Below are 26,746 nucleotides of genomic sequence, written 5' to 3'. Positions count from 1 at the left end.
CCTATAGTCAACTGGAAAACTGTTTGGCCTTATATAGTAAACAGAACACATACAAACTTATAATAGCATTTGATATTTACCCAACAGAAAATACATACACATATATTAGTCAGAATGCATGTGCAGAAATTACACAGCAGTGTTATTAGTAATAGATAATACTGGATGCATCTTGTATCAATAGCAGAAGAGGTAAATAAATAAATGTATTTTTCATACCATTCTACCTAGGAAAAAAATGAGCAAACTATTGTTGCACACAACATAGAGTACTTAGTTTATGATTTTATTTATGTGAAATAGGCAAAATTAACAGGCAAGAGTAATCACAGTGGTAGAAGTTATATTAGTAGTTACTTTGAATACTACTCATTACTTACTTTTATCAAATTAGGATCATACATAATTTTGTATTCTGCTTGTTTTACTTTACATTTTATTTTGAGCACTTCCCCATATCATTAAATATTCACCAAGAACATAATCTTAAGGGCCAAGTAATATTTTAATTCAATTAATATTTAATTCAATTTAACCAGACTTAATATCTTTAGAGGGAAAAATAAAACCACAACTTATAATTGATATTATGAGAATTTCAATCATGATTACAAATAAACTGTTTCTGATTACCTTCCTATATATGGTCTTTAGTGCTGGATTTAAAGATTCCTTGCTTATATTTAGTCTGAAATTCCATGACTGTTTAATGGGTGAAGGTAATGACATTATTTCTCCACTTTCTTCAAACCAACACTTTCCCTATCAAAAATATTTTTTAAATATATTAATTAAACATTCACTAAAACAAATGCCATACTATCTATGAGTGGTTTAGCTTCTTAGCTGATACACTTGCCTTTTCTAATTTAAGTAGACGGTTTTCCATTTTGTTGCAGGTCTTTTTATATATTTTTGGCTTTCTTTGAACATAGAATCCTTCATCTTCTAAAATGCGTGGTGTCATACCTTTTGGCAGTTTACACTGGTTGGCCACTTAATAACAAAACTTAGGTGTTAATTTAAAGTCCCAAATAGAAGAACAAATACAGAAAACTTACATGATTTTAGATAGATACTTCTTATTAATCCAGCATACAAAGAAGTGATTATCCTAAATATGGACTCATTAATGACTTAAATATTTTACTGAAAAAGAACATTACCTGGGGAACTACTTGGCACAAAAATATTTGCCTGCTGTTTTTTGATTTGTTCTTGATCATCTTCATATTCTGCAGCTTTTATTTCAATTAAATCTGCAAAAAGGATTTCTTCCATAAAATCTTCATCTTGGCTCTCAGCAACATTTTGTGAATTATCACCAAGGGAAAAGTGTTTGAAATAACTATCATTTACTGACTTCTGTTGAATACCAAAAAGAAAAATAAGTCTATATCCTTGTCCCCAATGGTCAATATGAATATAAGTGTACTAGAACTTTACTGTAATATTTCTTTCTGATTCACCTCACCCAGACAAGTACTAGCTGAAACTCTTATAATGAAACTTCCTTGAGAAATTAATTTAAGGCTTAGTATTATACAACATGATTTTTCAATAATCCATTTTTGCAATTGCCCAATGAAAGACTGCTGAAATAGAACTAACTTAAACCTCTCCTGTCCTATGGAAAATGCCCAGAGATACTGTACCATTATATATCAAGTATGATAATCTAAAGTTATTAGACCATATGGTCTTAACCCCCCCACACCTTTCTTTTTAATCATTCAAAGAGCAATATTACCCAAAATTATGTGGAATAGACATATTTCCTTGAAGATATTTAAGAAAAAGAAAGAAGATTTAACATAGGAGCTTATGATATGTGTATGACAAACTATAACATATGTGTTATACTATCTATATTTGTACATACAGATTATAACATATAGACACAGTATCTTTAATAATGTGTCATTTGAACAGAGTCCCAAAGACAATATGGGATAAAGCATGAGGATAAGGAAGAATCTTCTAGGCAGAAATACAGGTACAAAGACCATAAGGCAAGAGCATGTTGTGAGGAACAGAAGGACATTCATGTGGTGGGAAGTTAGGTGAGAGGGAGGAAAACAGGAGAATCGAAATGAAGTCAAGAGGTACTAAGGGGGACACAGCATGTAAACCTTGAAGGCTCCTGTAAGGACTTCAGCTTTTATTTCAGAATGGCCTTTCTCAGGTTTTTAACAGGATCACTCTGACTATTGTATGGTATGGAAAACTGGTTATAAGAGCAACAGTGAATTTAGAGGGAGACTATGACAATGGTCCAGAAGATAATTTATGGTGACTTAAACTAGGGTGATACCTATAAAGGTAGAAAAAAGTGAGTCAGATAATACCTTTGAAGGTAGTGCCAACAGGATTTGTGATGAACTGGATTTGAGGCATGTGAGTAAAAGAGGATCCAAGGATGACACCAAGGTTTGGCTGAGTTATTGAAAAATTGGAACTGCCATTTACTACTATGGTTGTTTATGTAACCTCTGTGTGTGTGCATGTATGGGCATAAGTACAAGAAACATAAGAAAGAATGACAATTAGTGCTTATTTCAGGACAGTGGGGTTTCAGATGATTTTCATTTTATTTCTCATGGTTTTCTGCATTAAGTTTTTATACTTAACATTTTTATTTGTGAACGTTTTTATTTGTTCAAAATTTTAAAAGACAAGGTTTTCATTGTGGAAAAAGCAGTTAACGAAAAAGGAATGAAAAGACTAGAGGAGAATGCAAAGAAAAAATTGGAACAGATTGGGGAATAAGTAAGAAGAGAAATGGGGGTCCAAGAGCAATTGAAAGGAGGACCTGGGGGATGCAGAAATGACTGAGAGGTGTCAGAAGACATTAGGTGGGATGATTGGGAATAGGACGTTCTGGGTGGCGGGGGCCTCAAGAGAACTGTGGAGAGATTTGAAGGTTCAGAGGAACTGGAGAAAGTTATAGCAACAGGAGCAAATAGGGGGGCTAGTGAGAGTGACAAGTCAGGAGAGGACAGGGAAAGACTGGTGAGACTAATACTGCAGGAAAGGGCAAGCACAGAGCAGCAGTAGACTGAAGAGAGTGAGAGGGACTGGGAAGGGTCTAGGATTGGCCTCTGAGGGATGGAGACTGGGGAAACTATCATGGCTAACAAAGATCATGGAGAACAACATGAAGCACTTAGAAGGCAGAATAGCAAAGGAAGGAAACACGGGCTTAGAGCTTATGCTCCCCAGCTCTATCAGTGCTCAGCTCTCTGCGCCCAGGTTCCCTCACCTCAAGAGTCAAGATAACAATAAAACCTATCTCTCAGGGTCCACTTTGAAAACAGTATATCACTGGGTATTAAGTAAGCACTCAATAAGTTTTGGGTATTATTATTATTATGAACAATTTATCTTTTCAAAGAAAAAAGGAAGGCACAATAATAAAAATGTCATCTCTCTCCAACTATTACATTTTATACATTTAAGAAAGAGTTGCTTTTCCTGATAGCAAGGATGTGGAAGAGAGGGGAACAAATCCAACCTGCTCTGACGACTGGTCCAAAGCTGAGCCTTCTTCACCACTCAGAATGAAAAATGAAAGACCTTCATCCAACAAGACTTCAGTCTGTGGGTTTTAAACAACAGTAAACCAGCGTTCAGTGTTTAAATGAAGACCTTTTCTGCTTAATAAGCAAAGAACAGCAGGACTGAATTATTTTTATCAAGTTATATTTAGCTTCCAGTCTTTTCAGTTCATGAGTTTTTAGTTGTTTTTTTTTTTTTTATGTTCTAGTAACTGCAATAAAAATCATTAAAGTAAGTCAAAATCTCTGTCCTTCCAAACTATCTTCTTACTTTAGTCTGAGACTTAAGAGCACTACCTTGCCTTGTAGCTTGATCAAAATGCTGATACTGGTCAAATTTCCCGCTACTGTCAAGTGTTCATGGATGCAGACAAGCACCACCTCACTGCACAGTATGGTGCCATTAGAAGTGACTAAAGTTTTAAAAGTTCCGTGTCTTCATTATAAACTTGCTGATCAATACACCCTGTTTTTCCATACTGTAAAGTCTGACTCTTTGAAATATAAATCACATTGCTTCTTTCTCACAGAATCATATTAAAATAAACTGTTTTAAGAGGGGATTGTAAAGGAATCAATTCTGTTAATGAGGTAAAACTAATAGCTACTAGGAATCAAAGAATTTTTGAAAATGTAAAATGTGAAAATTGATCTTATATCCTGTTTGTATCTACAGTTTAGCTGTCAGGTTATCTTTCAGTGTGTCACCTTGCAACAATGCTGCATATATTCTCAATATGTATTTTTACTTCCATCATCTCTGCTCATCTCAAAACTACTGTCAAATACTTACAATGAAAATTCTTTTGAGCCCATTTCTCTTTCTTTTTACCTCTTTTCTTTATACTCAATGGTTCAACCTCTGCGAACATTTTGTTAGTCATAGTTTTTATTATTTTTAATTAAATCCAATTTAGGTATACTCTTATTCATATGTTGAATTTAAAACATGCACAAACATTATTTTTAATCTGCTTTTATTTCTAACTTAGTTAAAATGTTTTTAATTAAGCATCCAAGAGAGGCACTGTGGAAGAGATAAAGATGATTTAAAAACAACAAACAAGGGGGCTGGGGTTGTAACTCAGGTACAGTGCTCGCCTGGCATGTGTGAGGCACATATAAAAAGCACCACATAAAAATAAAATAAAGGTATTATGTCCACCTAAAACTAATAAAATAAAATAAAATAAAATAAAACAACAACAACAAACAAACAACAACAATTCTTACATTTTAAAATTTGCAGATTTAAATACTCTAGGTGCTTGTGGCAGAAGTTACTAGCTGTATATCATTGTTTTTTCTTCTCCTATCTCTAATAACAGAACCTATTTTTAGCTGGATGCCTAGACACTGCTCCCATATTCTCTACTGGAAAGGCTGTGTGCAGTCTGCATGTCTTGTCCTACAAGATTAACCTGTAATCCCTTGGTTATTTGCTCCTCCCTTTTCTTTGGCTTGCAAATGAAAACAGTGGAGCCCTGCCATGAATTTAAGAGATGAAAAGCACATGTTGAAGGCAGCAGAACTCCCCCAACAGCTTGAACAACTTATTGTTAACACCAGAAAGAAGAAAAGCTTCACTCTTAAGCATTTTACTTAAATCTTTTTGTTACAGCTACTTAACCTATACTTTTAATAATACAGTTGCCCAAAATGAATTGTTTTTTGTCATTTCATGTTTCAAGTATGCAATCACATACTGAATTTTAGAACAAAATCTGTAATTTGGGGACCATCTATAGTATATTTAGGATAACTAATTGGAAGGTCAGAAGGCTAAGGTGGCTCTAGGGCCCTGAATTTCTATGAGTAAACTGAAACACAACTCAGCATGAATGGTCATATCCTAGGAAAATGAAACTCAAGTTTCAATCAGAAACTGCCAGCTAACCTCTCAATAGGATGTGAAGGCTACTGTTCCACTTTAATGTTTTCTTTGCCTTGTTTATTTTGTGAAAGTTCTACCCTCATGCCCCTTTGGTAGAGCCCTAACTACCTGCAGTCTGGAGTTGCCTAATTCATGAACTACTTTATGCTCAAATAAACTCTTCAGAATTTTAATGTGCTTAAGTTTACCTTTTAACAATAAAAATTAATATAATTTAAGGATGAAAGTAAGAAGAGATAGGGAATGTCAAGAAGAAATAGGGAATGACTGCAAATGGACATAAGACTTCTTTTTGGAATGATGAAAATGGCCTAAAATAGACTGTGTTGTTGATTACATAATTCTGTAAGTTAAATGAAAGTCATTGATCATAGGGTTAAAATGGGTGAATTTTCTCTAGAAAGGGTATACATCTATAATGCTGTTTTATAAAGTTTTTTTTTTTAAAGTTATTCACCTTAAACCATTGATATATCTTAGAATCAATGAGCGTCTCAGTTGAAGATTTTTCCCCTTGGTTAATCTGAAACACAACAAAAATAAATTTTTATAAAAATAAACATGATTATGCTCATCAATAATCTGTCCAAAATGAATAAATCAAGACTTCTCAATATTTTTCTTTTAAAAAATATATGTATGTATTTCCCTTAAATGTCACATAGAATTACTATGACAAAATCACTTAACATGTCTTTGCTTTAGGTTTGACATCACAGCAGTGCTATGAGACTAAAGGGGGGGAAAAAAAACCAGGAAAGAACATAAAGGCTTTTAGACCTAAGGAGCTCAATGGAGGCTGGGGGTGGGGGTAAGTGATAAAGGATTTGCCTAATGTATGCAAGGCTCTGAGTCTGACCCCCAGCATTGCAAAAAACAAAGCAAAACAAAAGTGAACTGAGCGTCAGCTTATTATTCAGGTCATTATGTTACATGTTTCATTTAAAACAGTACATTTAAAAAAAAAAACAGGAAAATTTAAAAAATCTTACCTTAGCATTTTTTAGTTTTCCTCTTACTTTGCCTCTCAGTGTCTCTATAATGTTTTGATTTTCTTCTGTATCTAACTCTATCAGAAAATAAACATAATATAGAGTTCATAACATTTTCTTTTTTATAAGTTTTTAATACACTTTTTAAAGTTGTCAATGGATCTTTATTTTACTAATATGTGGTGCTGAGAATCTAACCCAGTGCCTTCCACATGCTAGGCAAGTGAGCCACCACCTCAGCCTCCATAATACTTTCTTATAATTAAACATCAAAAAACATCAAGAATACCTGTTAAATATCTTAACTGCATGCATTTCTAGGCATCATGACAACTATGGACTAGGTCATTGCCCCATGAAAGCTCAGAACCTAAGACCAATGGATGTCCTTTGCCCCTCCTAATCTGGAATCAATACTTTTTATCTATGATGAATTTTGCTACTTTTGTGACTTCTCTCTTTGTCACTTTCCTTTTCTGATTCTTCAGACAAACTAACTTTATCTTTTTCCTGTTAGGAAAAAAAATCCATGAGAACAGTCATATTCTATATAGACTGTTCTGTGGAATATACAAATATACAGATATCAAAGCTGTTTGATTAAACTGGAAGAAAGGAATTGAAGTAGGACAGAAGAGGCTGGACTGGACACCTGAGGAATTTTCAAAACTACCAACCACAATAACCTCTTCAGACATCCTGCTGATCTGACAGGAGGAGAAGCTTAATTATCATGACAAGGGTGTTTTGGGTGGGGCTACCGGGTCTGCTGCAGAATCTGAAAGGTAAAGAGGTAAATCTCTAGTACCTATTTTAAGTTCTTAAGTCAGTTTTGAAAAATCAATATAATACTTCTAACCCCTACTTCAGCCAGCTCTTAGAAGAAATAAATCAGTCTTTAGGGACACAGAAGGCTCTAGCTGTTGTGTGCACTCCTAAGTAAGTATTATTTTCTGCTCATCCACTGGATGATCTACCAGATATATTGAGAAGGACAAAGGTCACAGTCCTGGACACAGGACATTTTGCCTGACACTGTGTCTTTTCCTCTCCCTAACTAAATACTGCATGGGTGGAAGTAAAGGGTAATATAGATTTAAATTACAATAGGACATGAAAAATTTTAGTCTCAAATATAACATTCCTTGGAATAATTTAAAAATAATCAGTCACTTTGTTCACATTCTATTCCCAGATTTTACAATAGCACATGACATATAGCAGATGCTCAATAAACATCTGTTGAATGAATGAACCGGAGGTCAACCATTATTTATTTTTCTCCCCAAGTCTTGGCACTACTTAAAGCAGGTTCTGTTATCTATGTATGTTTAAGTTCTAACAGTCTCAAGCACTAGTGAATTTTCCATGTTTTCAGAGAAAGAAGGAGAAAATAGAACTTATTATATATGCATTGACTCTTTTATGTATTTCTCTATGCCAATCTTGTATTATCTAGTAAATTTAATTAAACTCATTAAACTCATTAAACTCATTCCTTAAGAAACTGTGTCCAAGCTGAAACTCTACCATAGGAGTAATCATTTATGATTTTAAAAATAAAAATCAAGAATATCAAAATTGTGAAATACTTAATGAAAACCTTTTGAGAGATGTGTGTCTTCAATTTCTTCTACTGAACTGGTAACTGTCTCTTCTGAAATCTGCAAAAATTTTTTAAAAAGCAAAAATCACAAAGGATTAACTTGCATCTTTCTGTTTTGTCTTTGAATATCTTTTATGTTTTCATCAACCTGTTGAACATCATCTCCTTTAAAATGCCACTTCATACCTTTTGCCTGTTTTCTTAAATTACATCTTTTAATGAATTTATCCAAGCTCTCTCTATATATACGGTGGACCTTTAAGAAATTGCTCTTTGTAATATCAGAAAGTATCTTTTAATAATAAAATCCACAGGCTAACTCTTAGTGTTCATATATTACCTACTTCGTATATCTTCTAGGAGAGTCAAATGGGATCAGATACACATGAAAAGAATTTGAAAATTCAACACTACTAGTGTTAATTATTACTTGATTATTCTGTAGCATTTGACAATGTTAAGAACCCTTACTGTCTGGAAACTTTCCATATTCTTGCCCCTCTATTCTTAAATTTCTTATTCCCTATATTCTTTAGTGGTCATGCTTCTTTCCATAGACTACAGGTAGGTGCATTCCAAGGCTATGGAGAGTGCATGGCTTCCCAAATCTGTGTCTCCAGCCTTGAATGCTTTCCTGAGCATCAAAACCATATTTCAATAATTCTAGTTGAATGTTTTACCATCATTAAAAGTTTAGTATGTTAACAGTAAATATTCTAAAGTAAACTAAGCTAGCAATGTTAAATCCTTTGTAGTGATATGGAATATACTTTTCCTGTTAACTTTAAGAAATGTAATTGCAAAGACTATTATAGTTACTATAGCTACAAGTTAAATATATATACTAGTTAAAAGAACAACTATCCACGATAACCAAATTACTATGGAGATGGAAGGAGAGCAAGAAGACACACATCAGCTTTACCATCATATTTAAAACATGGATTTATGTCAAATGTCAAAAAGAAAGGTACTAACATGATTGTGATAAAAACATTATTATGATAGAAGTACAGTCTATCAACTTTCTGAAAGAACTTCCAATTATTCTTATACCATATTTTAAAATTACTGAATAAAGTCAACATGAACTAAGATGTTCCCCTATTTCTTATTCAACCTTTAATATCTTTCTTAAGACAATTATTACTACCTAATTCTATTCTTAACCAAGAGATAGTAAACTCTTGGAGGTATGATGAAATATCAACCCTGAAAAATGACTGACAGAGGTCTGCCTTTAAGTCTCAATATTTTTGCCCAACAATCCTATTTTAATAATTTTCCATCTCCATTTAGAAGGCAGGGACAAAAATATGAATCTTAATTGAGTTATTCTAAGAGACAGGTAAATATTTGTCCATATATGTTTCAATAACTGACTAGACAAAAATTTTTTTTTGGTACTGGGGATTGAACCCAGGGGTGCTCTGCCACCAAGCAATATCCCCAGCTGCTTTATCATTTTTTATTTTGAGACAGGGTCTTGCTAAGTTGTTGAGGTTGGCCTCAAACTTGTGATTCTGCTGCCTTAGCCTCCCTAGTCATTAGAAATGTAGGCGTGCATTTATACCCAAAATTTTTTTGAGAAAAGCAGGAAACAGATTGCTGGCTGGCTGAGACATGAATATATGGATATTTAAGTTGGAGGATAATTAAATAAATACATAAGTAAATAATCTGTAAAGGTCCCTATTCTATTACTGACAGACTTAAATAAAAGAGTATAATCCGTACTTAATACCTCTCCTATTAACATATGAATTAAATGATTTGTATATAAAACTAAACATATCACATTTATCAGGATTATTCTACAATTAGGTTATTTAGTAAAATCAAAATCCTTTTAAACTACTTTCTAAAATCACAAAATCTGTGCAGAATTACAAAATACCCAGAATAGCAAAAGCAATCTTGAGCAAAAAGAACAAAGGTGGAGGCATCATACTGATTTCAAAAGATACTCTACAAAGCTCTAGAGTGTCATAGAAACATGGACCAATGGAACAGAATAGAGAGCCCAGAAATAAATCCACACATTTACAATTAATTGATTTTTGACAAGCGTACCAAGAACATACAATGGGTAAAGGACAATCTCTTCAATAAACAATGCTGAAAAAACTGGATACTCATATACAGAAGAATAAATTTAGCCCTTCATATCATGCTATATGAAAAATCAACTCAAAATGGATTAAAAATGTAAATATAAGACCCAGACACGTGGAACTACTAAAAGAAAGCATAAAAGAAAAGCTCCATGCATTGGTATGGGCAAGGATATTTAAGATGATCCCAAAAGCACAGGCAACAAAAGCAAAAATAGACAAATGGAACTAAATCAAATGAAAAAAACTTTTGCACAGCAAAAGAAACAACAGAGTGAAGAGACAACCTACAGAATGGGAGAAAATATGTGCATGAGAAGGGGTTAAAAATTCAAAATATATAAGGAACTGATAAGCTCAATAATAAGAAAATAAATAAACTGACTTTTACAAATGAACAAAGGATATGAATAGACATTTCTCAAAAGAAAACACACAAATGATCAATAGGTATATGCAAAAATGCTCAACATCACTAATCATCAGAGAAGTGCAAATCAAAAACACAATGATAATCATTTCACCCCAGTTAAAATGGCTAATACCCAAAAGATGAAAGGTAACAAGTGTTGAATAACACTTGTACACTGTTGGTGGGAATGTAAATTAGTAGCTCCATTACGGAAAAGAACATGAAAGTTCCTCAAAAAATTAAAAATAGAACTACTACAGGATCCAGCAATCCCACAAGTGGTGTGTGTGTGTGTGTGTGTGTGTGTGTGTAATAAATGAAAAATATTCTTAAGAATGATTATCATGATGCTAAAAGAAGACTATTGTGATATTTAAGATAAACTTATGGTGTTTAAATATATATACACACAAACACACGAGAGAGATACCTGCACTCCCCTGTTCACTGCAGCACTATTCACCATGGCCAAGTTGTAAAATCAACCTAAGTTTCTATAAACAGATGAATGGATAAAAAATGTGGTACATTTATGTAATTTATGCAATACTATTGTTTTAAAAAGAAGAAAATCCTGTCATTGGTGACAACCTGGATAGAACTTAAAGGATAGTATGTATAGTAAGTCATTCACAGAAAGACAAATACTGTATTATCTCACTAACATGTGGAACCTGAAAAAAGTGAGCTCATGGAAGGAGAGAACAGAATGGTGGTTACTAGAGGCTGGAGTGGATGAGGACAAGGGCTGGTCTGGTAGGATGATGGGAGAGATTCAGAGATGATGACGATGATGATCAAAGACAGGAGGAACAAGCTCAAGAGACCTGTTGTATTACATGGTGACCAGAGTTAATAACAATGTACTCTATTCTTGAAATTGCTAAGAGAGTGGATTTGAAATGTTCTTGCCACAAAAACAAGTACATGAGATAATGCATATACTAATTAGTTCAATTTATCCATTCCACAATGTACACAAATTAAAAAACATGTTGTACATAATAAACATTGTCAAATAAATAATGTTTAAAAAGAACAAAAAGAAAAGAACAAAAGGAAACCTTAGTTTGATTGGTTTAATAAAAATACTGAATACAAACTCATGATTTTATTAAAAACTGCAATGAATTTTTTCCCTTAAGGTTTTAAAAAGTGAAAAACAGTGGAGGCATTTCATTTCAGTAGTTTGTGTGGGGAAAAAACGCTGACGAAAAGTGTTGGTTGATAATTAAAATGAGTTACCAAAGGAGATTGGGAAGCCTGTGCTGTTTAGTGGATGAAATTATAAAATAAATTCTCATTTGCCTGGAAGGAAGCAGGGAATGATTTTAATGACCTCTGTAAAGCTAATTCTATCCAATACTATGATGTCCACATGGTACACAGGCTGTTTAAGAATCAGAATGTTTGGCAGAGAATACAAAAGCAATTGAATGAAAATGTAAACTTTCTTCAGGAAAACATACCTCTTGGTAAAATGCTATAAGACATTCATACTAGAAATCTTTATAAACTCCATTAATACTTTACCCTTTTTTTAATATTGTCTCTTCTCTTTGAGATCTTTTTCATGATGTTTCTTTCATATCCACTTTCTAAATAAATGAAAAATATTCTTAAGAATGATTATACAAATGCTAAAAGAAGACTATTGTGATATTTAAGATAAACATGGTATTTAAATTTTCTGATTTAATAGAAACAAATAAATATTCCCTTTAGTTTTTTTATATTTATCATTTTCTCACCCTTTAGTATCTAGCAGAAATTCTGGTCAATGTAACAAGACACACAAAAGAAGAGAACTTTAAGAAATGGAAGACAAAATTATCATCATTTGTAGATGATAAGTTTTTATATATGAAAACTCAAGAGAATGAATCAAAAACATTTAGACATAATAAGAAAGTTATTATCAAGAGGGAGAAAATATGTAGCAGTCAGCATCTTCCCTATATACTAATATAATAGGAAAAAATCACTTTCATAACATCGATTTAAAAACATTCCAAAATACCTAAGAATTACTTCTTAAAATATGTTGGAATTTCCTTCCTTGCAGAACTATTAAACTTTACAGTGGGAGAAAAAGCAGAGTTTGACTAAATATAGAAATACTACACAGAGGCATAGAGATTAACTCAGAGGTCATTTTAATCATACTAATGTGAAATAATAGATATCTGAATTTTAAAAATGGATGTGGAAATGGAGAATGGGAATGGATGTTAATGAGATACTTAGGTGAAAGGTTTGGAAGTATTTAAAAAGACTGAAGCATTTGGAACAGAATAGAATCAAGTCTAAGTTAATTTTTTTATTTGTTTAACAGTTAAAAAAAGACACTTAAAACAGATTGGCTTAATGACTGTGTATGTGTGTGTGTGTGTGTGTGTGAGTGTGTGTGTGTGTGTGTGTGTGTGTGTATGTGTGCATGTGTAGACTATGGGGATCAAACCAAGAGCCTCGCACATTTCATGCAGGTGCTCTACTACTGAGCTACAGTCTGAGTTGTTTTGAAATTTTTTTAAGTTTAAGATAGGGTCTTACTTAGTTGCCTAGGCTGCCCTTGAACTTGTGATCCTCCTGCCTCAGCCTCCTGAGTAGCTATTACATACACGCCACTGGAATAGGATAGCAAGAAAACTGAAGTTTGAATTTACCTTCCATTCTTCAAGAATTTCTGAAATGAACTTCCGATCAATACCTGGCTTTTTGATGCTTATGTATTGAGGTGACCAGCACCCCCGCCAGGGTAGGTTCCTGCTCAGAAGGTGTGAGCCGCCTGGGAAATAAAAAGTCTGAAATAATTGGTGAGAAATAAAGACAGAACCAGAAATTAGATATGAAAAGCGGAGTCTTCCAGTCCTGATAGAAGCTAGAACTGAACAACTGAAAAAATACTCCATTTCTTTATTTAAGGGGGATACATCAAAGGCAGGAATAAGGTTTCAGGGGGAGGAATCTGGGGTGCTTGCTTCTAGGTGTGGCACAGGTCTTGCAGTAAATAGGCTGATTGGCATTTTGGCAAGCCACACCCATCTCCCAGAGGCTGTGTGGCTCCAGCAGGTCACCCCATCTCTGGTGCTATGCTGAACTTGAAATGGAGCTAGGCAGGATGTCACATGAACCGCATGGTTCATGAGAAAAATTTGGGTTTTGCCAGTTACCAGTTTGAGAATGCATTTCTCAAACAAGCAAGCTTGCTACTGGGAGTTCCTGATACCATACTTTCTTGCCTAATGGCATAACATCACTTTAGTTCACGCACAGTTCATGGATGGCTTCCCACACTTAAATTTTTTCTTCTAAACTAGAGAAAATATTAGCAGTAGTATGACCTAAAGATAGTAAAAGTGTAATAATTAATCAAATTATCAAATAAAATGTTATTGTGTAAGAAAATATTTATCCTTTTTTTTTGCACACCTGAGGATGTTCCTAACCTATTCATTTATTATTCCACATAAAAGATAAATAAATTATTATACACAAAATATTGGATAAAATTATAATATTAGATAAAAACTGCATTTGCTCTACTGAAATATCCCTTTTACAACAATTCAACTTTCTGTGTTAGAAAAACTGACTTCAAAAGTTAAACCCAATATTCTCTGTGAGGATATTGCTAATTTGCAATTCCTGTAGCTAAAGGGTAAAGAAATTGACTATTTTGGGGTCAGGTGGCCTATAAGTCCACAGCCAAAGCATGAAAATTAAAGCTAGAAGTTCATTTGGGCTTTTCTGATCCTCAGCTAACAGAAGGCAATTCTATTTGTACAAATATTTCCTTCTTGCCTGGCAATGGGAAAACTTTGGGTTTTGCCAGTTACCAGAAGTACTATATATCATGATGAGTCCTGAAATAAAACTTTCTAAAGTCTCTTTTATGTTTTTTGCAAATTTAATATCCAAACAAGAATATATCACGGGGACCTTTGAGAAACCTAAAAAAAAAAAAAAAAAAAAAAGCTTCACAGGAGAACTACTCCTAGAAGGGTTGGCATAGGAAAATATGCCCCTCAAAGTCCAACTTGTAATTTTGGAAGCATCTATCTAGTAATGATGCCTTCTTGGAAATAGATATAATAGAATATAAAAAGTTTTACAAACAGGGATGTTAGCACAATAAATTTTACTGTAGGTTCTTTTTATTTGAAATTAATGTAATTAAGTCAAAGATGAAACCAAAAACATTACTTTCCAATGACTGTGAAGGTTGACATCTCACACTCTTACACAGTCTTTAGGATGGAAGCCAGCTTCTGTAAAACCAAATAAAACAGCAATGTAATCAGAAAAAAAAATCTGAAGAGCAGTTTGTTGAGGGTAACCCAACAAAATAAGCAATTGCCTAATTTGAAAGTCTTTCATATTTACAAATTAAAGAAAATATTAAATTAAATGAATGGAGATTTGTGGAGGCCAAAATGATCCTGCCAGCTTTATTTCTCTTTACACATTCATTTTTGGCTCCACAAGTACTCCTTGCAGCAGTGTCATTCAACATAAAGGCTACAAATACAAGTCTGTATAATTTCCAAGATGTATTTATAGTCTAGTCTACCACATAGTTTTCTTTTTAATTTTTTTTTGCGGCAATGGTTGACAGGGTTACCAGGGATTGAACTCAGGGGCATCCCCTGCCCTACTTTTTTTTTAGAGATAGGGTCTCACTGAGTTGCTTAGCACCTCCCTGTTGCTGAGGCTGGCTTTGAACTCGCAATCCTCCTGCCTTAGCCTCCTGAGTCCCTGGGATTATAGGTGTGTGCCACTGTACCAGGTCCCACATGGGTTTCTAAATCTGGGAGTACAAGGCTATGCAAGATCCTGACTGGATCTTCAGTTTTGGAACAGAATGCTGAAGTACTACCAACCACAAGGAAATGTCTTCTAGGATTCAGCAGACTTCTTTTCAGCACAATTTTCAACCAGATTGCTTCTGTAACACAGTTCGGGTTCATAGGTACTACCAGAATAAAATCACAGAAAAAAAAAAAAAAAACAAAAAACTAGTGTATAGAATGATCACAAAAATGCATTTGGTACTACTTACTAATGCTTCTCTGGTTAATTTTAAGCTAAACAGAAATTTCTTTTCCCTTATTTTCCTCCTAGCTCTTGTTGAAAATCTTTCTAAATCTGCCAATGAATGCCCTCTCCTTTCATAACACAACTAAATTCAGTCCGAAATACAATTTTGTCTTTATCTGGGTTCATCTATTGTCACATACTCTGATGAGAGTTCTTTCTGAACTCTCCTTTAGCAGTGTAAATCAAGCCTTTTCAGACTTCTTTGATCTGAATTAGATTACTATGAAAAAACATTAAAGTCTCACTTTAATGTGTGATAAAAATTAGGACAATGAATTACATTTTGTCAAAATAAAAATATTAAACATCCGGAATCAATTACCCTTTACTGGTGTGAAGACATGGAAAAATAGAGTTTAAAAAAATAGGGCTGAGGACGTGGCTCTGTGGTACAGCTCTTGCCTGGCACATGTAGGCCCTGGGGTCAATCCTCAGCACCACATAAAAATAAATAAAATAAAGGTATTGTGTCCAACTATAACTAAAAATATAAAAATAAATATTCTACACTTAGCTAAGTGTGATACAGTAACTACAACTAAAAGTATAAATATAAAAACAAATATTCTACACTTAGCTAAGTGTGATATAGCAGTATGTTACAGCATTCTGTGAATAGCATCATGACTTTCTGAATTCCATTACCTGGCAAGTTTGATAATTAACGTAATTTAGTTTAGTGTGATCTTACTGTCCAAACCAAAACAGGAATACACTGTCTGAAGGAGCATTTTCTGATGTGTGAATTCTTATGTCTTTGAAAGGTATCAAATTTAAATGACCCACTGTTCTCAAGACCAAGTCCCAAATCATAACCCGCTCCTGTAGGTCCAGAACCATTTGGGCCCATTTCTCTTGTGTGGGGACTTCTGGTACAATTCAATACAAATTAAATAAATGTGGAAACAGGTTATGAAAACCATGGTGTATTTTGAAAGTTTGTATCTAATACAGACACACAATTCTAAGTAATTATGCTACCCACAAAATAATTGCAAGAGTAAAGTATATGAATTCACAGAATCACACCAAGAGGTCCGGAAAGTCGACTGGAGGAAGTGTGTGATGCTGTCTTTTATTTGAAACTCAAGGGGTCTTATGGTTTGGATGGAAGGTGTCTCCCAAATGCTCACGTGTGAGACAAGAAGGTTCAGAGGAGAAATGATTGGGTTATAAGAGTCTTAACCCAATCAGTGATTTAATCTCCTGAAGTGGTAACTGAAGTGGTAGGGTGTAGCTGCAGGAGGTGGGAACTGGGGCCTCACTTTGGGTATATATTTGTATGTGTAGAGTGGAATCGCTCTCTCTCTTTGCTTTCTGATCACTGTGATGTAAGCTGTTTCCCACTGTCACCCTCACCTGCGGGCATGATGCTCAGCCTCACCTCCAGCCCTGAGGAATGGAGCCAACTTTCCATGGATTAAGACCTCTGAAACCGTGAGCCCCCAAATAAACCTTTCCTTCTCTCAGTTGTTCTAGTCAATCCTTTAGTCACAGCAAATAAAAAAGCTGTTTAAAACAAGGGGTAACTCTGTGTCTGCATTTAGTCTTCTTTGGAGAGAAAGTCAACCATAGGTCCTGTCTCCAAGTGAGGCCAAAAGGCCCTCCGGCCTTCTAATGAGGTCTCCAACATAAACCTCCAAATAAGATTAAACTCTTACATTTCTTGCCATCTTCATTCTTTGCTTTTTGCAACTTCCACTGGCCTGGAGCATTCCTGTGTCAAAGGCTGACGCAAAATTCTACATCTTCCAGAAAGTCCCCCGCCCCCACCCGCCCCGCCCCCACTCTGATCTTGGCTTCGAAGGTACTTCGTTTGTAAGCTAGTTTTTGTTGACTGCATCCTACCTTGCAAGTTCATCTCTGTGCTTATTCTAAAGTGAGGATGAAGGCTGGGTCATGGACTTGTTTTCGTCACATAAACACCTTGCCCACCGGCATTTGATGCAACTCAAGTGCTGGCCTCCAATGCTCTACCACTTCCCCAAATTGGAGGGGAAGCCGACGGAACAGGTCCTTGGGGACTGCAAGTCCCAGGGTTCCGAGCGACTCTGTCCCCCAAAGCTGGGGCAGTTCCAAGTAGTTGGGCCACCCCATCCCTTCGCCCACTTTAGGCGGGCCCCGCGGGTTTTCTCACAGCGCAGGGCTTCAACCCAAGCTCAGAGTGTCTGTCAGGAAAGGGTCCTGGGGGCCTCAACGGGTAGCATCACATTCACCTGGAGGGACAGAGCGCCTCCGTTGCGCCTGGGCAGCAAACACGCAGCTCACGACCCTCGGCTGAGCCACAGAGGCCACCAACCGCCCACAAGCCTCCTCAGCCGGCCTCGTAGCGTCCGGCCCCGGAGCATGCGCGGGGCGGGGGCAGGGAGCGCGCGAGCGCTTGGTTTCCGGAATCCCGGGAGCCGAGCGGGTCTGAATCCAGGCGCCTCAGTCTTCAGCGTCTATTAGCGCTCACTGCGGGAGCCGGGGACTATAATCACCTGGGGCGTGGCTTTCTTGCAGCGTGGCGTGGGCTTTGCCAGCCCTGCTGATGCTTCCGGGTTTTGTCTGCCTTGTTGGGAAGCTGAGTGTGGCGTCCAGCAGCCCTTCAAGTGCACACTTGACCAAGTAGCAAACAGGCCTTGCTACTTTAATGTTTTAAGAGTCTCAGAGCATGCTGGACATGCTCGCTTGTGTAATGTTTGCTTACTAAACGAAGCAACTTGCATTGTTTATTTCCCCAGTGCTGGGCCCAGTGAAAATAACTATTTCAATAAACTTGTATGGTTTGGGTTAGGGGACAGACAGATGTGAATGGTGGGATCAGAAGGTTAAGAGAATAATTCTTTAATACGGGCCCACTGAGCTGACCCCCACATGCTTTCTTTTAGGAAGCAATTTCCCTGCAGCCTTGCCTGGCCTAAGTGGACAGGATATATCACATTCCTCAGCAAACTACCTGTTAAAGGCAGAGAAATGCAGGACACAAATAATGTTGATAAGAGGAACCCAAGTTACCATGAAGGAGGAGACTTTTGTGACCGGATCCTGAAACTCTGGGAGATAGGGATAGTTCCTCCTAACCATAAAATCAGTAGTTTCAACCCTACCACATACAAAAAAATGTATGATTAAGTGGAGACAAGGGCATGGAGTACTGCATACAAGGCATATGTTAAGGGTGTCTGAGTGTCAAACCACTCCCCCATGCTAGGTGTGTGAGTGGCAAACTGTTTATCCCATAGGCACAGCCCTGGGTGTGAGGGCGCACATTGCAGTCCCTGCGCTTGCTCCATGGCCGGCTCCTCCCTGCAAGGACAGTTGGCCAGGAATTGTACTGGTTACTGCCTATAATCTGCTTAGTTACTGCCTGAATATATATACATAGTAACTGCATTATAAAATCAGACCTACTTCCTGCTTGGTCTCTGGGGATCTTGATTAGCAACTCCGAGGCCACACTCTCCTCTATCCTGTTCTGTGGACCTCCTTGATGGATGAGAGAGAGCCAGTGCAGTTAAGAATCCAATTAGAACCAGTTCACACAGGCCAAGGTGACCTAGAGTTGCTATGATAGTGGGGACTTAAAAGTCTGATGTCACCTTTCTGTCAAAAGTCAAGAGGTAGCCCTGGATGGGACTCTCTGGAAACTTCTCTGGGATCCCATTAAAACTGGAGTGCAGGAGTGACACATTGTCCCCTCTCAGCTCCAAGAGGACCCACTCTCTCCCTTGAGAGTGTCCCCTTCCCCTTTCCTCTCCTTTCAATAAACTCATGCTGATTACTCTGAGCCACTTCTGAAATCTTTCTGACTTGGTCAGAAGAATAAGAGTTTTTTCAAGAGGGGTTCTTTGCACTACCTCAGTTTCGCAGAAGGCCTCAGTAACAGTTTGGGAATTTTAGAAATACCAAGGCAAACTTTACTCTGCCAGAAGGGCTGGGAAGCTGGCTAGCAAGCACACTTGGGTGGGCTGTCCTCTTCTCTTTATAGTTGATCACATAGGTTAGTCTACATGATCAACTGATTTTAAAATAGGGGAGGGCAAAGGGAAGGATGATAGTTAAAAATGACTACAAATCTACCTTTAAACGTCCCAATTAAAGCTAAATATTATATTCTGAAAATGGACCATTCAAGTTCCTGTTTCTCACAGAAAATTTTGTTCTAGGAAACCCGCAAAGATGGAGTTAAGGAAGTTACTAGCATGGAGGAGAGCACAGCAGTGATCCGTAGGCTTTCATTCATTCAAATGTTGGACAAATGTTTATTATTACCTTTCCAGGAATGCTTGGCCGTGCAGCCCTTCAGAGAGTTATTTACTCAAAACATTACCAGCACCCTGTTGAGAAACTCTGGTTTAAATGGTCAAGGAACCTAGGGAAACAAAACAAGAAAGAGGGAGGAACTTGATGTATTTGTTGAACTCTAAGGAGACCTGCTGGACCAAAGAGATGATTTCTGGGTGGGATGTGTGGTGAAAGTTAAGATTCAAATGATGGCATCAGTCTGTGTGATACCGGGTCTTGAAAGAGCCTGGGCAGGTTTGAATTTTATCCTGTCATGAGATCAGTAACCATGGTTATAGAATGTTTCTGTAACAGTGGCTTAAAAAAAATGTAGCTGCTTCTATAATAGGAAGTATCATAAAACTATTTGTATTAAAGGTTAGGTAGCATTAAAAGGAGAATACTTTGGGGGCTGTAGCTGTAGCTCAGTGGCAGAGATCTTGCCTAGCCCATGTGAGGCACTGGGTTAGATCCTTAGCATCACGTAAAAATAAATGAAATAAAAGCAAAAAAAAAAAAATACTTTGAATTCTATTCTAGTTCTCCCCTCCTTTTTTAATTTAAAATATCTTTTGTACTTGTAGATGGACAGAATGCCTTTATTTTATTTGTTTATTTTTACATGGTGCTAGGGATCAAATCCACTGCCTCACACATGCTAGGCAAGCCCTCTGCCACTGAGCTATAGCTACAGCTCAAGTTGTCCCCTTTCAACTATGTAGCTGTATACCTTTTGGTAATTAATTTTTTAGTTTCATTTTCTGTACAATGATAACAATTAGGTAATTATATGATCATAGGAATGTAATGAGGATCCAGGAAAGTAGGTAAAAATAACTTAAGAATACTTACCCTTCACTAATGCTACACCAAATTTCACTTTCATCAGAGTCTAGTATATGGTTGTGGTGTGGGGAATTAAAAAAAATGTGCTCAAGCATGTTATTCTAAGAAAACAGGACAGAAATCAAGAAGAAACTTTGAGAAACTTGCATTTTCATCATAGGTAAAAGTTTCAACATTTAAAAAAAAGGTTGTCTGTAGAACATACTGGTTTTTTTTTTTTTAATGAATCTAAATGGGGAAGGACAAATCGACCCTTGCCTTCCTAAACAGAGTCTTCTATTCTTTGCTGCCTTTATTGCCTCAAATATGGGATGTCCCTTAGAGGAGAAGTGACAAGACTTAGATTTGGGTTTTCACTTTCCCATGAGATTTCCATGCCATTTGACAACTCCAGTCAATTCTGGCTTCATTTTTTTTTTAAATAATCTTTCAAGTGGAGATAATATCTTCCCTAAAAATTGTCTACCCTAACTCACATTATCATATGATAAACAGGATGGTATTTATGGAAGTTTCTGGGATAAATGAAAGCCTGCAATGTAATGGTCATTACAACTAACTACTCCTTAATTCTCACCAGAATGTGACCAAGCCAGAGAAGACTCACTTCATTTCAGTGTTAGTGAAATTATCTGTTACTTATGCTTTACCACTTACATTTTAATAATTTGTTTAATTTTCTCTTAAAATTATTGCATTTATTTATTTTGTGCCAGACTGCGGCACAGGTCTACTTTCCATCTTTAAAGAGCTCAAAGTATTTATTGTGAGAATAAGACTTATATAAAAATATTAGAGATTAAGAACATATAATAGCTTGCTGAATTTTATGATCCATTAATGCAAATGTCAGTTTAGAGAAGGAAGAACACAAAGGACTTTTGGTTGACAGAGCATTAATATTATATATGTATGCATATTTTGTATATATTTTATGTAGATATGTAGATGTGTATATATATTTATATGTGTGTGTGTGTGTGTGTGTGTGTATATATATATATATATATATATATATATATATATATATATATATATAAAGTACATATATCTGGTGCTGGACTTCTATGGACTGAGACCTCTGAAACTATCTGCCCTCAAATAAACTTTTCCTCCTCTAAAATTGTTCTGGTCAGATCCTTTAGTCGTGGCAGCAAAAAAGCTGACTAAAATACCTATATTCAAATTTCCCAATGTTGTAATTGGTTTGGATTTTGATCCATGCTCCAATAAGGGTCATACATATATTTTAGTTGTCATGTATCTTTACTATTCTCCATCTAGAATAGTCTATTTTTGGTCTTTAACAACATCATTTGTTAAGAGGTTAGGCCAGCCATTGTCAAATTACATTCTGTAGACTGACCACCTATTTCTATAAATAAAGTTTTATTAGAACACAGGCATACTCCTTAATGTACCTATCGTGTAAGGCTCCTCTTGTGCCATAATGACAGAGTCAAAAATTTGTAACAGTGATCATGTTTACCTGAAACCTAAAATATTTACTATCTGGCCTTTTTAAGAAATTTGCTGATGCCCTAGTATAATCACCTTGTTACATATGTCACCCCAGTTTGACTTTGTTGTTTCCTTGGTTGGATTAGATTAAACATTAGTGACATAGGTTGGTGATGTTATATCCTTCTTAGTAGACTAGATAAGGAAGCACATGAGGTCAATTTGTTAGATAGGTAACACAGACATGAGCAAGGTAATAGGAAAGAAGAGGGAAAGGGGGTGGACAAAGAGGAGGGGTCCCAAGACCAGGTAACAAGAATCCTATGCCCTGTTCTAGTCAGAACTGTAGGTTTTGTCTGGAAGTAGCACACTTGTTCAGTCAAACTGATCCTAACTGGTGCCCAGGTGCACACACACCAAATTGAAATATGTCCTAAGGTAAGGTTTGACATATTATTATGCATTGCAATTTTGTTCCCACCCACTTTGTTGGTTTTCTTAGGGGATGCTGGGACAGCACATGTACCTTTTTATTGGAGTTATATGATATTGCCTGTCAACCATGTATGCCAATCATGTGTGGTAGGAAAAAGGAAGGAACAAAACTAAGACAATATTGGGATGTAAAGACAGACTGAACCCAAATCAAGGAAGAGGGGATGCTCCTACTTTCCTATCTTGGGAGTGTACATTCACCTTTTGCTTAATAAACTTCCTTGGTCAAACAATGCACTGCTTCTGGGTCTCATGTGAAATCTTTTCTTCCAGAGCTCAAGAACTGGGATTCAAGACGGTAGGTGAAAGGAAGGCTGTATTCCTAGATGTTCCATGGCCCAAGACTTAAGCAGCGGGTGTACTGCTTCTCAGTGATGTGGGTGAAAGAGAGATCTCACTAGAACTCAATACTAGATAGTCAGAGTGGGTTAGAGAATTAGAAATCTGGGTACATTAAACAAAGAAGAAAGACACATTGGAGCCAAGCTGGTTGCAGTAGTGGCAGCGCAAGTCTAACACAGAAAGAGGGATAACACAGAAACACAACAAAAAGATTTACTATAGAAAAACCTGAGATCAGAAAAGCAGCTTGAACTTGGCAGACGCAGAGGTTGCACAGTGCACTGGAGTTTGAAAGGTGCTTCATGTTTCTCAACTAGCAGCAGAGAGGTAAGGTGGAGCCATCTTGAAATGGCCGCGCTGCAGCTGCTGATGTGGACCAGAAAATCAGAACAAACACTTCCACACTGTCCTGGAAAATGCTTGCTTTGTAGCCTAGGGTATATCCAGAAGAAAAGGAGTGAAACAGGCACAGAGAAGATTTTACTCAGGGTGATTCAAGTTGGGAATATGAAATGGAGAGCAACTCGATTTTCCATTAAGTTTGACAGCTTCTGTGACCAGTTGAAGCAAATGGGAAATCTGAACAGGCAGGTGTGAATACACTCAGGGACAAAATCTACTGTGTTCACGGGCAGCAAAAGGGGTAGAGGATTGCCTTCCCAGCCCCATGAGTGGAATTCTTGGGAGGTTCCTGAGATCCAGACTCCCAGCAAAAATTGGCAACTGCCAGGCCCTAGAGGTGTGTTGATCTAATCTCTCCAGAGCAGACACCACCCAACAAAAGCCTCTCAGGCCTGATTAGACCTAAGCCCCAAATGCAAGAAATTCCATTATAGAACTCCACAGAGGTGCCAATCCAGTAGTGCATCTATCTGCTCTTTGCAGAGAAAACTCCGCCTGACAGTACTTCCCATTCCATTCTAACTCACACTGATGAGATGGGAAGCTGAGACTTATTTGAACCAGCTTCTGGCTTAGGTCACTACAACTGTCAGCTTAGAGAGCAAAACAAAAAGGAGAAATCCCCAGCCCTTGCTTTCGCCCTCAGTACATAACTCAAGAAAAAAGACAGGCAGGCATAGACAAGGTCCATGTATTCTTGTCAACTATTTTGACCACCTCAGTGGAGATGATGTCTTCATTTTTCATAATTAATCTGTGTGTGTGCGTGTGTGTGTGTGTGTGTGTGTGTGTGTGTGTGTGTGTATTTGCTGTGCTGGTTGGTTGTTTCTGGACCAATATACATACACATATTTGTGTGTTTTTTTCACATTTTTAGCATTTGAAAAATATGGTTATTTTTTCCTTGTCTTGTCTATTGAGAGTGAAAGTGTTTGGTTTGTATATTTTGGATTTGTTTTTTATTGTTTTGTTTCTCTCTCTTTTCATGTCCTCCTACCAAATGCTGCTCTTCTCTCTTTCTCTCTCCCTCTACTTTATTACTTCTATTTTTTCTCCTCCTTCCTTATAACCATCACCTGTTACATCTATTCCAAATTCTCTCTGTTCACCTTTTGAAATTGTAAACTCTTCTTTGCCTTCCTATAACATTTTCTTTTCTCTTAACTATATTCTTACCATCTTTTAGAACTAATTGATTTATATAACTTCTGCACCACCATTAATGCTGTTGCAATTATTACAGCTGAGGATAACATAGTTGACACCAGTTGTTTGCCTAGGCTTGAACATTCAGACAGCATTAAAGAAAAGAAAATAAGTTCTTACAATCACAATATACAAGAACTCTGGGAAAACATGAAAAGAACAAATTTAAGAATCATTGGAGTTGAGGAGGGTTGTGAGATGCAGGCTAAGGGAATGGATATAGCAGAAAAATTTCCAAACCTTCAGAGTGAGAAGAACATCCAGATACAAGAAACATGCAGAAATTTGAAAGATCATAAAGAACCTTTTCTTGCCACATCACTGTTTATAGCAGCTCAATTCACAATAGCTAAACTATGGAACCAACCTGGGTGTCCATCAATAGATGAATGGATAAAGAAAATGTGGTATATATATTCAACAGAATATTCCTCAGCTTTAAACAATAATGAAATTACAGCATTTGCCAGTAAATGGATGAAGTTGGAGAATATCATGCTAAGAGAAATAAGCCAATCCTCCAAAATCAAAGGTCAAATGTTTTCTTTAATATGCAATTGCTAATTTACAATAAGCTGGTGGGGGGGCACTAGAGAAGAATAGAGTTACCTTCATTAGGTAGAGAGAAGTGAAGGGAGGTGAGGGGAGGGGATGTGGGGATGGGAAGGATAGTAGAATGAAACAGACATTATTACTTTATGTATATATGTGATTACATGACTAATATAACTCTACAACATGAACACTCAGAAAAATGAGAAATTATATCCCATCTATGTATGATATATCAAAGTACATAAGTGAATTCTACTGTCATGTATAACTAATTAAAACAAAAAACTTTTAAAATGCAAAAAAAGAACATCTTCACAACATATTATAATTAAAATGTCTAGCACACAGAATAAGGATAAAATTTTAAAAGCCTCAAGACAAAAATGCTATCACATTTACAGGAAGCCAATCAGAATCACTTGGGACTTCTCAGCATAAACCTACAAGCCAGGAGGGCTTCAAATGATTGTGTTCCAAGGCCTCTGAGAAAATAACTATTAACCTAGACTGCTATATCCAGAAAAGCTATCCTTCAAAGTCCACAATAAAATAAAACACTTCCAAAGTTAGCAAAAACTGAAAGAATTCATGACGACTAAATTGGCACTAAAGATCTTTCTTAAAGAAATGCTCCACACAGAAGAAATTAACAAATAATAATAGAACCCAGAGCTCACAAATGAATAAATCTTATTGGAAGAATAGCTAAGCAAATAAGAAACAGTTCCAAATTAAACATGATAAATAAATCACAATGGCATGAAATAACACACATCTCTCTATAAAAACATTGAATGTGAATGGACTCAACTCTCCAATGAAAGAACATAGGCTGGCAGAATGGATTAAAAACAAGATGCAACTATATGTTGTTTGTAAGACGCATCTTATAGGCAAAGATAGCCCCATGCTAAAAGTGAAAGGATAGAAATTGATATACCATGCAAATAGAGCCCCCAAACTACCAAGAGTAGCTACTCTCAAATCTGAATAGGCAAACTTCAAACCAAAACTAATCAGAAGAGACAAGAATGTCACCTCATATTGGTAAAGGAAACAATCCAACAAGAAGATATAACAATAATGAATGTTTATGCCCCAAATGGGGGTACAACTATTTATATAAGAGACACTACTCAAATTAAAGCATCAGGTAGATCCACATGCAGTAATATTGGATGATTTCAACACACCTCTCTCACCAATAGATAGCCCATCCAGACATAAACTCAGTAAAGATTCTGTGATCCTGAAAAATATTATAAATCAAATGGACTTAACATACATCTCTAGAATATTTCATCCAACAACAACTTAATACACATTCTTCTCAGCAGCTCATGAAACCTTCTCCAAAACAGACCATATTTTAAGACACAAACCAACTCTTAGCCAATACAAAAAAATGATACAATTCCTTGCATATTATCAGAGTATAATTGACAAGACTAGAAATCAACACAAAACCTCACAGAAAATACATAACCACATGGAGACT

General features: G+C 36.2%; 1 protein-coding gene across 1 annotated transcript in view; it reads right to left on the bottom strand.

Annotated features, from left to right (window-relative positions):
• The window catches only part of CC2D2B (coiled-coil and C2 domain containing 2B), a gene marked incomplete at both ends in the record, with an annotated part of 107,876 nt that overhangs the window by 77,590 nt on the left and 3,540 nt on the right, over positions 1-26,746 (bottom strand). Inside the window, 6 exons of the mRNA XM_081268240.1 lie at positions 634-762; positions 860-996; positions 1,167-1,365; positions 3,515-3,598; positions 5,909-5,974; positions 6,444-6,520. Coding sequence (XP_081124366.1) covers positions 634-762; positions 860-996; positions 1,167-1,365; positions 3,515-3,598; positions 5,909-5,974; positions 6,444-6,520 — 692 coding nt within the window. The remainder of the gene's footprint in view (positions 1-633; positions 763-859; positions 997-1,166; positions 1,366-3,514; positions 3,599-5,908; positions 5,975-6,443; positions 6,521-26,746) is intronic.

The sequence above is a fragment of the Spermophilus citellus genome (genome assembly GCF_964194105.1).
Source record: "Spermophilus citellus genome assembly, chromosome: 15".
Lineage (NCBI taxonomy): Eukaryota > Metazoa > Chordata > Mammalia > Rodentia > Sciuridae > Spermophilus > Spermophilus citellus.
This window is presented reverse-complemented; position numbering and strand designations above follow the sequence as displayed.